Source organism: Cebidichthys violaceus, unplaced genomic scaffold (genome assembly GCF_023349555.1).
Source record: "Cebidichthys violaceus isolate CVI_PGR_0920_01 unplaced genomic scaffold, fCebVio1.0.p SCAF_4, whole genome shotgun sequence".
Taxonomy (NCBI): Eukaryota; Metazoa; Chordata; class Actinopteri; order Perciformes; family Stichaeidae; genus Cebidichthys; species Cebidichthys violaceus.
Genome location: NW_027176594.1, coordinates 13,442,029 through 13,458,460, shown reverse-complemented (window position 1 = coordinate 13,458,460; position 16,432 = coordinate 13,442,029). Strand labels below are relative to the sequence as shown.

At 40.1% G+C, this 16,432-nt stretch overlaps 1 protein-coding gene across 5 annotated transcripts in view; it reads right to left on the bottom strand.

Annotated features, from left to right (window-relative positions):
* The window catches only part of camk2d2 (calcium/calmodulin-dependent protein kinase (CaM kinase) II delta 2), a 41,204-nt gene that overhangs the window by 10,983 nt on the left and 13,789 nt on the right, over nucleotides 1-16,432 (bottom strand). For all 5 annotated transcript variants that reach the window (XM_068726809.1, XM_068726812.1, XM_068726811.1 and 2 more), the window contains exons 3-11: nucleotides 11,534-11,593; nucleotides 7,802-7,856; nucleotides 6,388-6,453; nucleotides 5,709-5,781; nucleotides 3,120-3,222; nucleotides 2,857-2,940; nucleotides 1,250-1,344; nucleotides 628-750; nucleotides 219-302 (exon numbers count right to left, since the gene is read on the bottom strand). In XM_068726809.1, the coding sequence (XP_068582910.1) occupies nucleotides 219-302; nucleotides 628-750; nucleotides 1,250-1,344; nucleotides 2,857-2,940; nucleotides 3,120-3,222; nucleotides 5,709-5,781; nucleotides 6,388-6,453; nucleotides 7,802-7,856; nucleotides 11,534-11,593 (743 nt within the window). The remainder of the gene's footprint in view (nucleotides 1-218; nucleotides 303-627; nucleotides 751-1,249; nucleotides 1,345-2,856; nucleotides 2,941-3,119; nucleotides 3,223-5,708; nucleotides 5,782-6,387; nucleotides 6,454-7,801; nucleotides 7,857-11,533; nucleotides 11,594-16,432) is intronic.

The following is a 16,432-nucleotide window of genomic DNA, read 5'->3' as shown; positions in this document are numbered from 1 at the left end:
ATGGAAGGAAGAAAGGGAGAAAGGAACGGAGAGACAGAAATAGGAAGATTGATTATAAGGTCACGGCAAGAAAGAGGAGAGCATCAAAAGGGCAACTTGAAGGTTTTAGAGAACAAACTCATCATTTCTAGCATGCAAAGTCTAGAGTGGGGAAGGAGAGATGGCTGGATGGATTGTTCTGTATAAATAGAACCATGAAGGATTGCCAGACGTCCCACCTTGAGTTTCCTCCTGGCGTTGAATTTCTTCAGGCACTCCACCGTCTCCTGCCTGTGCATCATGGAGGCTACAGTGGACCGTTGCTGAAGGAAGAAGATGAGAGGATTTGAGGATTAAGGGAGAATGGAAACAATGGATGGGAAGAATGTATGCATGTGCATGTGTGGGCAATGCGACTATGTGTGTTCTCACAAGTTGGATCTGATAGCACGACTGATGCTACTGAGGCATTCTGTTACCTATAATAGTTTATCAGTGTGTGGGTTTTTATTTTTTTGTGTCTTCTGTGTCTGTGTATGAGTTTATGTGTGTGTTTCTGTATGTCTGTGGTGTGTGTGTGTGTGTGTGTGTGTGTGTGTGTGTGTGTGTGTGTGTGTGTGCGCGCGCGTGCGTGTGTGTGCCACATACGCAGATCCAGGGATGTTTGAGGGCCTCGGCGGCAGTGATGCGTTTACTGGGGTTGATGGTTAGCATCTTGTTGATCAGATCTTTGGCCTCAGGAGTTACAGTGTCCCACTCTGGGGACGGGAACTGTCGGAAAAACAAAAAGAGTGTCAAACGCATTGTAACAGACAAAAAGTGAAAAACATAAATGAAAATACAGAAAATGAGTGAAACAACTATCCTCAAAGCCCAAAATAAACTCAATATGTGTATTGCATTTTTATTTTATCATATTGTTTGCTACAAATATGGTGAATGTTGATTTACTTACGATAATGTAAGACAAAAACATTTTTGTGAAGATAAATTTGGTAGATTACCTTCTTAGGTTTATTAAAATAATTTGCATAACTTAATTAATGTTGTTGAGATGGACTTTAGTAAGTAAGGGTAAAGAAGTCGTCCACGTGCTCTTGCTTTACCGTCGTTCCAAAAGTAGTTTTTATTCAGTTTGTCACCCTGACAACAAATCCTAAACTGTTAACGTCTACAATGTTCTACAACACATTTTAGGATTGGGCTATGAAGTATTTATATATTTTTTTCGAACAAACCTAGTTTGTACTGTATGCGTGCGAGCGCTTACATCATAGGCCCCAGCCTTGATTTGTTGGTAAAGGCGGTGCTGGTCCTCATCCCAGAAGGGAGGGTAGCCCACCAGCAGGATGTACAAAATCACACCTGCAAGGAAGAGATGTGGTAAGTTCAGCATGTAAACAGAAAAGACCAATATACTATAGCAATGTAGGGTGATAAAAAAATATATTATTCATTACTAATAATTATTTACTACACTTTAAAACCTTTTGGACCCTAGGCCGATTTTTAGGCCCTCAGCTCGAAAATAGCATACCCATACGATAATGAGTGTAGCGTTGCAACTGTAAGGGCTATTTTAATACTTTTGGTATTAAAATAACCCTAACACTTGTGAGATGTGTTGATATGTGTAAATATCAGTATATATGTTACTGGTTAAGAGTAGATTAAGATGGCACACAGCACAAATTGAAAATTCTAATTTTCGAATGGAAATATTAGAAATCATGTAGGTCCAAGCTTTCCAGCTCTCCCAGATCATAGAACTATATGTTGAGGGTCTCTAAACAAATTTTTACTTTGATAAAGTGAAGCTTTATCTAGTACATCTTGATCTAGTACGGAGAGGTCAAACGAGGTCAACCAAAATGTAATTTTGTTCCAGCTATTTCATTGTAATTTTATATACTATATAATTATATATTTCAGTTCTTTTAGCACTAATAGTGTTCAATCTATCCATATGCAGCAGTTTGGCATCATTTTGAGAGCCTGGATCCTCTCTGAGACTGTTAATGTTTGTCATCCATGGGATTTTATTGTCTGAATTCCAGTTTTTTATCCTCCAGGGCCTTTCAGCCTGTGTGAAGGGCCGATTTGACCCAATGAACGTTCCATAGACGCGTCACAGCCTGCTCTGTTGAAACAACCTAACGTGACTTTGAATGACAGAATCCGTTAGCCAATCATAAAATAAAAACTACCCGAGTGTCAAATTTTATGCCTGCCCCTTCCGCTAGCAGGCACACGAGGCACACGACGGCAGCGCCAGCTTTGAATTCACACAGACGGATGAGCTGCGCAGATCGATAGTAAATATGAACGGATTCATTTTTTTTTTTTGCTGCAGAACATCTCAAAGTAAGGAGCTGCTTTATGATGTGATCGATTATGCGGATTATGATGGCTTTGTTTTGTAAGTAAAACTGCGAGGCTGTGTCGTAGCGGAATGTGAAAGAATGGCTGCGACCGTCTGGTCGCTAGCGATCTCCGGAGCTAACGGGTGTTAGCATTGAATTAATTTTTCAAAACGTTATTGGCATAAATGTGGCGAGTGGGACTGCCTAGGGGGCACTATATCAATTGTGTTACTGGGTATTATACGTAGCTTTGTCATATGTTGTGTTTGGAGTTTATACAAACAGCTGAGATGACTTTGTAGCGCAGGAGCTGCAGTTTGAGCAGGTATGCGGCATCATTATATTCGTTACTGATGAGTGCACGTTATGAGTGGATTCATTTTTGGATGCATGCGTTGCCCCCGCCGGTGGTTAAACAACGTGACGCTGCAGTGTTGTTGCAGAGCACTCTTCTACAGGCTTCAGCTCAAGTTCATTCAAACAGTTGCAGTGAGAGAATTTTAATGTTATTTACCACAGGCCCACATATCAACTGGCTTCCCATATGGGTCTTTCCTCAGGACCTCTGGAGACAAGTAGCCCGGGGTGCCGGCAAAACCTGGAGAAGTGATATGGAGGGAGGGAGGAGATGTGGAATGGTAGGCAGGAGTGGGCGATTCAGTGACTAGGATGTTTCTCGTCTAACTAAAAGTGCGATTGATTGATTGAGCGACTTATTGGTTGGTTGCTTGATTGACCAACCGATTCAGGTTGAAAAATTGATGGATGAATACTCACCAAACCATGCCTGCTGGTCCCCCTGCACCTCGATAGCCAGCCCAAAGTCAGCCAACTTGACCGCCGCCCCCTTCAGCTTACTGGCCAATAGAAGGTTCTCAGGCTGGGGGGGGCGGAGTCAAACAGGTTAGAGGTGAGAGGTCACACGCTCTGGGAACAAGCCGCCCACAGACACAGATCTAAAACCAGGTTAGCCAAACCAAATCCTAATCCAAGCTATTAGGGGTCAACAATGCTAAACTGCTCTTAAATCAGTGTCTGAGGCAACTCCCTTTCTGCCACACAAATGACAGAGAAACATAATAAAATGGGCACGGGACCAAATCTCTATGTGACAAAGGACACGTCTCCACGCTGGAGCTGTGGACTTGCTCCCCAGGTCTCATGGATTCTGAGAGAGTTCATTGGTAGCAGACACCGTGTGCTCATCCACAATGACAACCAATCCACTGTTAAAATCCATGAGTGGGAACAAAGTGCACACGGTGGGGAGAAGGATACAGGAGGGGAGGTGTGGTGTAACGGGAGACGTGGTTGTAAAAACAAGAGACTCAGCTATGAAGGTAGATTTGTGTCTTTATTACGCAAACAAAAAAATATGTTTTGAAAGCAAATTTCTCGCACTGCAATCAAAAATCAAGTTTGTAAGTGAAAATATATAAACTGAGAATAAATTATTTGTTAGTTTTGCTTATGAAACTACAATTTTTGGTTGCAAAACAAAAACCTTTGCTTTAAAAAAAAACCTTTTGCTTTAAAAAAACAACCTTTACTTTCAAAACGAAAACCTTTGCTTTCAAAATGAAAAGCTACGGTTTCAAAACGAAAAGCTATGGTTTCAAAAGCAAAACCAAAACGTAAAGCTACGAGTTGAGTTTGGACGTAGTGGGCGGGGCATACGCTGCTGAATGAGCCAGGAGTTTCTATTGGTGGGTTTGACTTGGATCCCGGCATCTACTTCCACTGCAGAGGTTACTGTGATGAGCGGCATGGAGGTAAGTTGACATTATATTGCTCTGTTAGCACTTCACTTTGTTTTCATGTTGTTAGTGTCGTAGAGTCTCTTTTATTAAAGAACGACATGAGGTGTTGTTGACATGAAGCTTCACTTTCTGCGTGCATGTAACGTAAGTCGAACCCACCAATAGAAACTCCTGGCTCATTCAGCAGCGTATGCCCCGCCCACTACGTCCAAACTCAACTCGTAGCTTTACGTTTTGGTTTTGGTTTTGAAACCGTAGCTTTTCGTTTTGAAACCGTAGCTTTTCGTTTTGAAAGCAAAGGGGGTTTTTTTAAAGCAAAAGTTGTTTTTTTAAAGCAAAGGTTTTTGTTTTGCAACCAAAAATTATAGTTTCATAAGCAAAACTAACAAATAATTTATTCTCAGTTTATATATTTTCACTTACAAACTTGATTTTTGATTGCAGTGCGAGAAATTTGGTTACAAAACATATTTTTTTGTTTGCGTAATAAAGACACAAATCTACCTTCATACTCAGCCACATATGGTAGAGACAAACGCACGCCGCACACAGTCACAGTTTAGCACAATCGCAAATACATACAAGCACCCCAGCAACCACACGTGCACAAACACTCTCAAACACACACACACACGGACTCACACATACACACGCGGACACAGGTGCAGAAAGGTCTTTGCTGACCTAAGGCCAGTTAGACAGTGTGCTCTAATGAATAATACATTTCCTAACATTTAGAGACTCTAAATACAGACGGCCTGTGAGCAGTCAGTTTATGGCAGACATATGACACAACAAGACACTCACTGACAACTGGACAACATCTACATAATCATCTCCATCACAATGAATAAATCTTCCTGATTATGATGCATCCGAAAACTTAAAATCCCCTCAGAAAAGGATATCTACTCTAATAAAGTCCATGTATTGGAAATCTCATAAATCACAGCAGTTATTCTGATTATTTCTGTATTCAATGTTTCTTACCGTACAGTTACATGTTCACCTTTGAACATATTCAAGAGAAATCTCTTGCTATACCTCCCCTTTCGCCTCCACATAAAAATGCTCTCGGGATGTTATGAGAATACAGACTATCATTGGAATATTCATGACCTGGGAAATCTTTCACATCGCAACATAATTTGTACATAATTATGCAAATGGTGATCACTCCTCAGGTTCTGGCTCGTGATTGCTCCTTTTCCCGTCACCATAGCGCTACACTCGGAGTGCTGCACAATCACACACGCACATTAAGATGCTAGCGAGCTCTCTGCAACATCAGGGGAAGTGTTAGAGGAGGACCCTTAGTCCTGACATTGGCAGGACGGGTAATTAAGCTCAGAACATCGACTCAACAAGATTTTACTGCAACAATGTAGGAGCCAAGCCTCCTACGCCTCTGCAGTTTGGTATGTTTCAATCTTGCCAAACAATTATCGATTTCAGTTTTATGTCGTCAAACAGAATGTAAAACCCCAAAAAAGTGTGTGGATGCAAAGGGTAAGGAATGTGAGGCTGGGCCTTTCTGAATGTTGCCATCTGTCGTACAGAGTCAGGACTGAACATGGGCTGCATCCATGGCTGCGGTCACACAAACCTTCAGATCCCTGTGGACAATCCCATTGACGTGGCAGTGTTGGACACTCTCGAGGATCTGCTGTATGCAGTGGCTGAGGGCGGGAGAGCGGTGAACAGGCACAGGGTAGTAATAGAACAAATAGAAGGGGAAGCAGGAACGGAAAAGGAAGAAAGGAGACAGAAGAGAAGACAAGGGAAATTAATCGAGGGGGGAAGAGAAGAGGAAACAGTCCCCATAACAATGTATCACATGCCCCTCTCATTAGGCTTCTTACGTGTGATGCTGCTTTCCTGACGGGTGACATTAAGTCCCATGAAGGTAAGTCATTTTTCACAAGATTTAATGCATTACACCATATAGGCAAACTCTCTCTCTGTCTCTCTCTTTCTGGGAAGGAAGTAATTCAACACAATGCTGGCAGTGTAAGTTAGGCTGTGTATGATTAATACCGTAGGCTATATGTCGTGAATCACTTTTATAAATAACTGTAAGAGATGCTTTGGAGACAAGGCAGCTGTATCACACCCTCTGAGAAGACCATATGTGAAACGCACAAATATAGCACACACCCACACCAGTAACAGACAGAGATGCATAATGGCTGCTGTGCTCAGCAGTGTGTACGTGCGTGTGTGTGTGTGTGTGTGTGTGTGTGTGTGTGTGTGTGTGTGTGTGTGTGTGTGTGTGTGTGTGTTACCTTGCATCAGCCTCACTGTAGTACTCCCTGGCTACGATGTCCTCAAACAGCTCTCCTCCTGTCACCCTGTGGAGGGACAGAGATTGTGCACATCATAGTGAACGTTTCTTTCTCTCTGTATCGATGACCGAAACAATACTTTTCAAGTATTTATAGAGATCCTTACACACAACATCAAGTTATTACATGTGTGCATATCTCATCAAGGTTTATATGGGCACAGATTTGCCTAAAGGGCTTTCCACAAACACACCCTATAACTACTTGCTCTTTATCAGTACCATAGCCTGGTTGTAGCCAAGATTAATGCATTTTTAAATTAAAACAGGGAGCATCACACCAGCTAGCTCTTGTGCAAAGATTAGTTGGTTACTTCCAGGTGTAACTGGTGTGTAACTTTAGCTAACCAAACTAGCTAAGTGACGCAACGTTATCTTGCTGGAGAGTAAAAGAGATATTGTTAATTAATAGGAAATATGGTTCACACATCCTACATGACCCTTAATCAAAATACCATTGAATTATGATGTAAACCTGGACATTTTTAACCATATCACCAAAATAACATGATACACTACTTTAATTACAAAGTGTTATCTCTCACCCACTCCAATGTTGGTCATGTATGTAAATATAAACAAAACAAAGTAATACCTATATTTAAAAGCGTAAGTTTAACAAATCACCCCCTGAAACAATTATATTTGGTAGTTATGTTACAGCTTGTGATGCTGCAGTGACTTCCTGTCTAGTTGGTTGCTTTTATTGATCAGAGCTACAGATGTTTCAAGCAACAGATTAAGATAAAGTATCATAAATGTTGAAATTCCAGAAGATGCTATTTCGTATGCTGAAGTACGTGAGAATTTATTATTATTATTATATTTTATTTAAATTACATACTATTTTTGGTAAAATATTACAATATGCAAACACTGGACACTGCATGCATAAATATCCCACAGTGCAATGAGGTAGTAACAACAATGTTCATAACTAACAATGACAGACATAAAATAGTACGTAATATGTTACGTAATTCCATTTTTAAATCAGTTCAGTCTGAAATCATTTTTGCGTCCATAAAGATAAACACTTTTTTATCTCACCGTTTATTTACACAAAAGTATATTGAACGATAGCACACATGTTGAGTATGTAGTGCATAATATGCGGTTTTGGATGCAGACAAAGTCTTTACTAGACATTCCTTAAGTTTTATAGTGCAACCTGACATCGTAAATCTTGAACTACCTACTGAGGAAGGAATTTACACAAAACTTACCCAAATACACCAGTTAGAAGGGAAAGTAAAACATTCAGAAACATGTGTAATTGGTAGCGTGGTTACAATTGAAAGGGAGAGTGCGTGTGTGTGTGTGTGTGTGTGTGTGAGAAAGAGTCTGTTACTCACAGATCAAACACCAGATAGTGGAAACCCTCTTCTGATATGCTGTCATGGAGTCGTACTGTCGAGGAGATTTAACAGAAACACAAACACAGGACGGAAAAGGTAAAGAGACATAAGAAAAAGCCAAATGAAACAGAAAGCAGTCAATACCTCAATACAAATACTGCCGTTACTCATTATTTATACTTTCCTTTGTGCTGCTGTGCCGCAGAGTTAGGTTGTCATCAGAAATACAATAAAAATATGCAAAGGAGTGTAAATCAAGCAATACATCATTATTTACAGATAACAAAGCATCAGTTATATGCTAGCTAGGCTATACAAGCTTGGTTTATGAAACCAAACCCTTCTAACAAACCTGTACTCACACAATTAGCCTGGTACCATTTAAATCAGGGAAATATTCAGGGTTAATGATTTGTACCTAATTTTGACATCTGAACTAACATCTGCTCAACATGTATTAAAAAGGAATATAAATTAAAATCCTATGTGTGGAGAAAATGTTTACGATCAAACATGTTTCATGCTGATTAACTATTCGATTTAAACACAGTGAGAGCTCTTTGAATCCACTCAAACATTTAGATATTTAAAAGGAAAAAATAAATATGTGTACTGGCTGCCACTTTGGTCCTTGATCCTTGCAGATGTGCTGTTTTAATCCAAGGTATTAAAATACAAAGTACTTAGTAGTGACATTAGAAAGTCAATAATGCCCTCAAAGCCCACTCAGCATTTGGCTCCTAAAACTTGAGAATTATCCAAAATCATTTCTTTGTAGTATCTCCAATATATTATATTGCCCTTTTCAAATTTTAACATGTTTTCTTAGAGGAGACACTACAAATGAATATCTAAAAGTTGTAACTAATAGATACAGTTGTGGTCAAAAGTTTACATACACTTGTAAAGAACATAATGTCATGGCTCTCTTGAGTTTCCAGTTATTTCTACAACTCTGATTTTTCTCTGATAGAGTGATTGGAACAGATACTTCTTTGTCACAAAAAACATTCATGAAGTTTGGTTCTTTCATGACTTTATTATGGGTTAACAGAAAAAGTGACAAAATCTGCTGGGTCAAAAATATACATACAGCAACATGAATTAGCAATTTTGGTGACTTAGAAAGTTGTGTCAATGAAATGAGCTTCATAGCATGGCCTCTTAACTTCTTGTGAGTGATTATGAGTGACTACAGCTGGTGACTTCTCTGAGGCCATTTAAATAGGGCTCATTGGATACAAACGCCCACAAACGCTACAATGGGAAAGTCAAAGGAGCTCAGCATGGATCTGAAAAAGCGAATCATTGACTTCAACAAGTCAGGAAAGTCACTTGGAGCCATTTCAAAGCAGCTGCAGGTCCCAAGAGCAACAGTGCAAACAATTGTTTGTAAGTATAAAGTGCATGGCACTGTTTTGTCACTGCCACGATCAGGAAGAAAACGCAAGCTATCACCTGCTGCTGAGAGAAAATTGGTCAGGAGGGTGAAGAGTCAACCGAGAACCACCAAAAAGCAGATCTGCCAAGAATTAGAAGCTGCTGGAACACAGGTGTCAGTGTCCACAGTCAAGCGTGTTTTGCATCTCCATGGACTGAGAGGCTGCCGTGCAAGAAGGAAGCCCTTGCTCCAAAAGCGGCACCTTAAGGCTCGACTGAAGTTTGCTGCTGATCACGTGGACAAAGATAAGACCTTCTGGAGGAAAGTTCTGTGGTCAGACGAAACAAAAATCGAGCTGTTTAGCCACAATGCCCAGCAATATGTTTGGAGGAGAAAAGGTGAGGCCTTTAACCCCAAGAACACCATGCCTACCGTCAAGCACGGTGGTGGTAGTATTATGCTGTGGGGCTGTTTTGCTGCCAATGGAACTGGTGCTTTACAGAGAGTAAATGGGATAATGAAGAAGGAGGATTACCTTCAAATTCTTCAAGATAACCTAAAATCATCAGCCCGAAGGTTGGGTCTTGGGCGCAGTTGGGTGTTCCAACAAGACAATGACACCAAACGCACATCAAAAGTGGTAATGGAATGGCTAAATCAGGCTAGAATTAGGGTTTTAGAATGGCCTTCCCAAAGTCCTGACTTAAATCCCATTGAGAACATGTGGACAATGCTGAAGAAACAAGTCCATGTCAGAAAGCCATCAAATTTAACTGAACTGCACCAATTCTGTCAAGAGGAGTGGTCAAAGATTCAACGAGAAGCTTGCCAGAAGCTTGTGGATGGCTACCAAAAGCGCCTAATTGAAGTGAAAATGGCCAAGGGACATGTAACCAAATATTAGCACTGCTGTATGTATATTTTTGACCCAGCAGATTTGATCACTTTTTCTGTTAACCCATAATAAAGTCATGAAAGAACCAAACTTCATGAATGTTTTTTGTGACAAAGAAGTATCTGTTCCAATCACTCTATCAGAGAAAAATCAGAGTTGTAGAAATAACTGGAAACTCAAGAGAGCCATGACATTATGTTCTTTACAAGTGTATGTAAACTTTTGACCACAACTGTAGATACCACCATGAAACTTTCCCATGTGATTACTTATATTAAGACAAGTATTATTTGTAATACACGTTTTCTGAAACTTTTTTTATGTATTCATATGAAGCTTGTGCTAATTTTCATACATTTCCTGAACAGAAATCTGAACATTGGACTAAGCCAGATTTAAAATTATTGTTTAATTTTGTTGAAATCTGAGAGTCAATTGAATTATGGATATTTAATTTTATCACTCCACTAATCAAAAAATAATGTCAAAAACCATAAAAAACTATTTTTGCCATATGTTTAGTAATAAAATATTAAATTATTCAGGCTATGAATGACACATCAACAAATCCCTCTGCTCTGTGAAATCCTTCAGTATATAGATAGGAATGCAACTGGAAAGTTTGGTGTATGTAAGTGCTACTGAAGTGGAGGTTTGTGGCTCAGAGTGAAACATTTTGAAGACACAGGTGTAAAACTGGGTAAAACATGTAACCAATGGATATCAGGATCAAACTCCCTCAGTTGATTACTTACATTAAGACAATTATTTTTTGTATCACAAGTTTTCTGAAATTTTTAATTCAAATATGCAAATGAGGCATTATCTGATGGCAACTTTTGGTGAATTTAGGAGAAATCTACAGACATAAATAGTAGTTAAGTAGACAAAGTAGTAAAATCAACACCTGAAAAGTGCATTTTGGAAGAAGACAGGAATCAAAATAGCTCCAAATGTAAAAATTGACCAGTGCATGGAAAGCAATGTTTTTGCCCGTAGTGTAACGCCTTAAGATTTCAAAACCAAGGAGTCAAATATTGTCGTCAGACTTTATAAGGGCAGAAGTTATCTTGGAAAACTAAACAGCAGCTATACTGCAGAACTAAAAAAAGAGGAGAGACAGGTTCTATCAGAGATATAATGAGGAGGAAAGAGTGTAAAGGGTCAGTAGTTTAGAGAGAGGGATTTCTGATGATTCAGCTGGGAAAGCACACAGATACATCATCATTAGATACCTTTGTACATACGTGTACACACACACACACACACACACACACACACACACACACACACACACACACACACACTTGTCTCCCTCATAACTGTGTCTTGAAGATGAATAGCCGTAGCAGGATTCACCAAAGACCTGAACAACATGTGTGCACGTGTTTGCGTTTGTATTAGTGCGTATACTTGTGCGTGCGTATTCTAAGATCGAGGACTCGCAGCTCACCGATGTTGGGGTGCTTCAGTAAACGACAAATCCTCGCCTCTCTCTCCAGCTTTTGATGATCTGAAAGAAAAAAATGTGAGACACAAACACAGAAACAGAGACCGGTTATTTTTAATGCTCTTCATTATCCCCTGCTATGATTGGCTTTCTGAATCATCCAACATGATGTTGGCTGCAAGTTAGTTTTGACTCAGTGGAGGACGTTGTCAGCGTCAGGGTGTGTTTGTGTAATTGACATTCACACTTCTGTATGTACAGTATGTAAGTGTGCGCGTGTGTGTTGGCTTTGTGTCGACCCTGTCATTTTCCCTATCAGAGCAGAAATGCTTGACAAAAATAATGTGACCCGATATGTATTGGTGGTGTGCCACAAACAAGCCGGCAACAGTGGACAGCACACAGAGGGAGCAGCCACAGTGGGTTCATACTGACCTCCGGTGTCAGGCTTAATATGAGCTCCCACAATGTGCTTGCTCAGAGAGCCGCCCTGAGAACAAAATTAACTTGCAAGGCTGCAAATGGAATTTAATCCCTCATCTCCTGAGGCCAAATCCACAATTTAAATGTAAAGAGCAGTAAATTTCCCTTGCTCTTAATATTTCTTTGCTCACTTACAGCAGACTGAATGGGTGATGTCATATTATACACTGAGAGACTGGCGCGGTATAGTTACACATCAACGAGTTGCTAAATGACAATATTGTCACTGTATTAATGGGTTTTGTATCCATCACATGATGAAGGATCTTGATTGCTCCGGTATTTCATTCAGTGAGCCAAAGACAAACCATGAAACCTGCAATAACTCGGTTAGTTGCTAACTATGTGTCTCTGCAGTTTGGTGCTGAGCAAGTAGCGTACAATGTTTGTTCTTTGTTTTTTTTAGCTTTTTCACTGAAAACAGCTGCCTACTATAGCTGAAAACAACACTATTAGAGTGGCGAGAGCGCAACAAAACTGGAAAAATGTAGGCCAAAACAATGAGCTGAAATGTAGAACGTGGAATGTAACATAAGTCTTTTTCAACCTACACACCACGAGGGATTAGTAGTGAAAATTGTGGGCCTATACATCAGCAGTGGTTATTTAATCTAAACACTGTATATTCCACTTATTTCAATCTATAATACATGCTTATGAAGAGAAAAACTTTCATGAGCAACAACCCCGTCTTCAAGGGGAGATAGAAAGGTCAACAGGTATTAGGGTTAATGCTCCTTCCATTTGACCACAGACTGGCTGCTCACATGGCAGCCCTCAGAGAGAATCTCACATCTCTCCTCCATGAGACCAGACAGATTCTATCTGACCTGGCGAGACAAGAAGTGACTCTCAAATCTCCCTATCAGAAGACGCCCAAGTCCAGTGACTCTGATTCGGAACAACTGAGTAGGAGCAGCAGTCGCTATAAGGAGTGTTGCAGCACGGCGCTGAGGCGACCCATTTCAGCGTTGCCTCGGGACACAAGAGAGCATAAGAGAGAGAGAGAGAGAGAGAGAGAGAGAGAGAGAGAGAGAGAGAGAGAGAGAGAGAGAGAGAGAGTGAAGGAGAGAAAGAAGAGCAGCGGGTTCAACTTTTTTTTCCAAATAAAATAGGGCGCCTATTTTTCACTCTCATCCGTGTCTCCTTCCTCTGCTCTTCTTGATGCTATGGAAACTGTGGACTGAAGACCAGCAAAGAACACCAGGCAGCTTGTTCCCATTATAGAAACAGGTATCTCTTTGTTGTGTGTCGCTGTGGTGCATCCACAAGCAGGCGCACAGACAAACTTAGGGTGGCAGTATTATAAGCAAAAATAAAACTTGGTGTGCTCTCAAATGCTAAGGCAAAGAAAAAAAAATGCCAGCACGGTACAGTGTGTTCAATGTGACTGAAAGAGTGTTCACCCACACCAGAGGGTGGAGTTTATCAGTCGCAGTGAAAGAGAGGAAGCCAGGATAAAACCCCAACAGTGAAATGCAAAACAAATGCAGGATGAGCGGTGGCTGCACTACAGATAAAGCTAAAAATACAGGAGTAAGAAGTTGACAGAAATCTGCTCTGGTTACAAGCACAAAAAAACCCAGAAAAGGAGATGATCACTCCCTAAACCATGGACGAAGAGGTAGATGTCTACTTAAACAAGTTTTTTCTTTATAGCCCAATACCACAAATTTGCTTCAAGGGGACTTTAAAATCGGTACAGCATACAACACAATGCTAGGAGGTGACAAAGGACTTGAATACACAGCAAACAAACTGGAGACGTGCATCCCCCGAGCCACAACTTGGAGCACAATTAATCCCACGGTAGTGTAAACCACCTTCAGGGGTGGCGAAGAAGACTGAGTGTAAACGTCTGAAAAGAGGACTGCACGGGCTGCAACAAACGGACCATGGCGCTGCTCTTTTGCGTGCCCGCAAGCCTGCCATATTGCCTGTGAGAACACGCCAATTTCGATTGTGTCTGAAGTAAAGTGCCAGCATTCCAGACGGGCGGCATATCGGAGAGGCAGACGGGCATCCTGACAGGCAGAGCCAGAAACAAGGGCAACGCAGCCATTAATTCATGGTTAGCAGGACCCTTTTGTTTTGTTTACAAGTTAATTCAACAGGGACCACGAATGATAAACATATATTTCAAAACCTGCAAGGTCACCAATCTCTCCATCTCATCGTGTCACTGAAAGACACACAATCTCTTCATTCTTATTAATGCCAATTTTTCTTAATCATAGCATTTTAATTTGTATGTCACTTTAAGATTTTAGTTTTTGGTTATAATGTTATACATCAATCGTTGTTTTTTACTCTACTAGTATTAAATTGCAATGCATTGTTGAAGCACTTGCTTTTGTCAAATTTGTCCCTGATGCATTTGTATGGATAAGAATATACATAATACATTCATAAAAATGTATGAAAACAGCAATGATTAGCCACAATCTTTTCTTGTTGTATGTGAACAATCAGATACAGTGTGTTCATTTAAAACTTCCTCACTGGCTTACATGAAAAAGCTCCTCTTCATAATTCATCATGACAGCATTCTTCAGCGGACACATTCCTAGAAAGCATACAGTACTGTGCTTAAGTTAGCCCGGTCCACATGTTTAGCCCCCAGCCGTTCTCCTACGTACTGTAAAATATATCTGGCATCCCACACAGATGCATCACTCACCACACACCCAAAATAGTGTTTTTATTTATTTTTTTGTGCGATGTATTTGAAAGTGTTAAAAAATATATTTAAGTCCTCCAGAACTTGGCTTAAAGATAAGACAATAGTTGTATAAACTATTTCCTTTTTGATAATTTAATGACTATTTGAAAATTTGACAATCATGACCCATCCCTACCAATAATTACTTTGACCTTGATGTTCAGGTACAGATTTATACAGGCTATGTATTTAGGTATTTATTACCTGGAGTTTGAGGTTTACTGATCCAGATTTATTTATTTAGGTATTATGACTTACTTACTTAGACGTTCAGGTCAACAGCTATCCCGTTTTTACAGTCTATCGTTATAATATCTGTCGACCTCCATTGTGAATGCAAAGTTTTTCCTCAGTATTAAATGTCAGAGCTCCCAAATGCAGAAATTGACTCCAAAAAAAAATATTTTTAGAGCATTACCTGGAAATTTACTAAATCCCTTTAACACCATCTATCAGATTGAAAACAATAATTGCTTTTATCTGTTGCAGAATATTTGTGAGTTATATAAAATGTTAGTATCGTGATAAGTAATCATTTTTGCTGTTTTAGGCCTACAGGAGGAAGACTAATAGATAATAATATTAATACTTCATGACATAATTCTTTCCTTGAAGCAATAAAAAACATCATGCAAACGCTGCCTTAAAGGTACATACAAAGGCGGTCACGATAGGTTGGTTCGAATTTTCACTGTGCTGCAACTCACTGAACACTGTAAATGTCTGTCATGTAACAGCTCGCTCTCTCCATCATTTCCCACCTCCACTTTCCTTTCACTCTCTCTCTCTCTCCCTCCACTCTCTCCCTCCTCCACAGGTAGTCCACCTCTCAGCCGGCTGGACATCTGTTGTCTAGCAACTCCTGCACCAATCAGAGCGTTGGGGCCTCTCCTCTCCTCTGCAGTGGAACCAGCCTTGCATGCAAATGGCCGACATCGAGAGTTCACAACTATCGAACTACAGACAAGGAAGGCACAAGTAACTTATTCTGTAGGAGCGGACACACTTTATGGAATACATGTCGTTTGAACACATCTCCTCTGAAACATCAAACCATCTCGTGCACACTCTGGACATGCATTAGCATAGAAAGTAGAAAAGGGAACTTTGCAGATGAATCGCAACAGTTACAAGATGGTTAAAAGAGCACACAGTGCACTGTAATGAATAGCAAAAGCCTTACTAAATGTGTGTCCACATTAAATGCTTTTGTTTAGACAGTTGCTCATGCATGGCATTAAAATAGCAACTTTTAATTTTAACCCTCTGCGAGATGCATTTGACGGCAAAGATGATACAGTTGTTGTGGAATACAAGAGGCTTCTGAAAGCTCGAGTAAATAGATACCTTTGCTGTGAAACGTAACAATTTTAGTGTCCTAGCTCTGTTAGAGACGTACTGTCAAACAGAAGACCACAGGCACTAGCTTAAATTAATAAAATGCCACAATCGTGTGGACAATATGTCAATAACTTTGATAATGATTTAATTAGGGCTGCATAATGACTCGAATTTGATCAATTTAAAATGGCCAGGTTGCACTGTATTTATCAAAGGTGAAAATATTTTTAAATTAAACACTGTGGTGCTGCAGAGATGTCCTGGCCTACTTAACAAAACATCTTTGTTCGGTACAGATCCCCGCAAAAATCACAGCGTGATCATTCCCTCTGATATCACGAATCATAATGCAACTG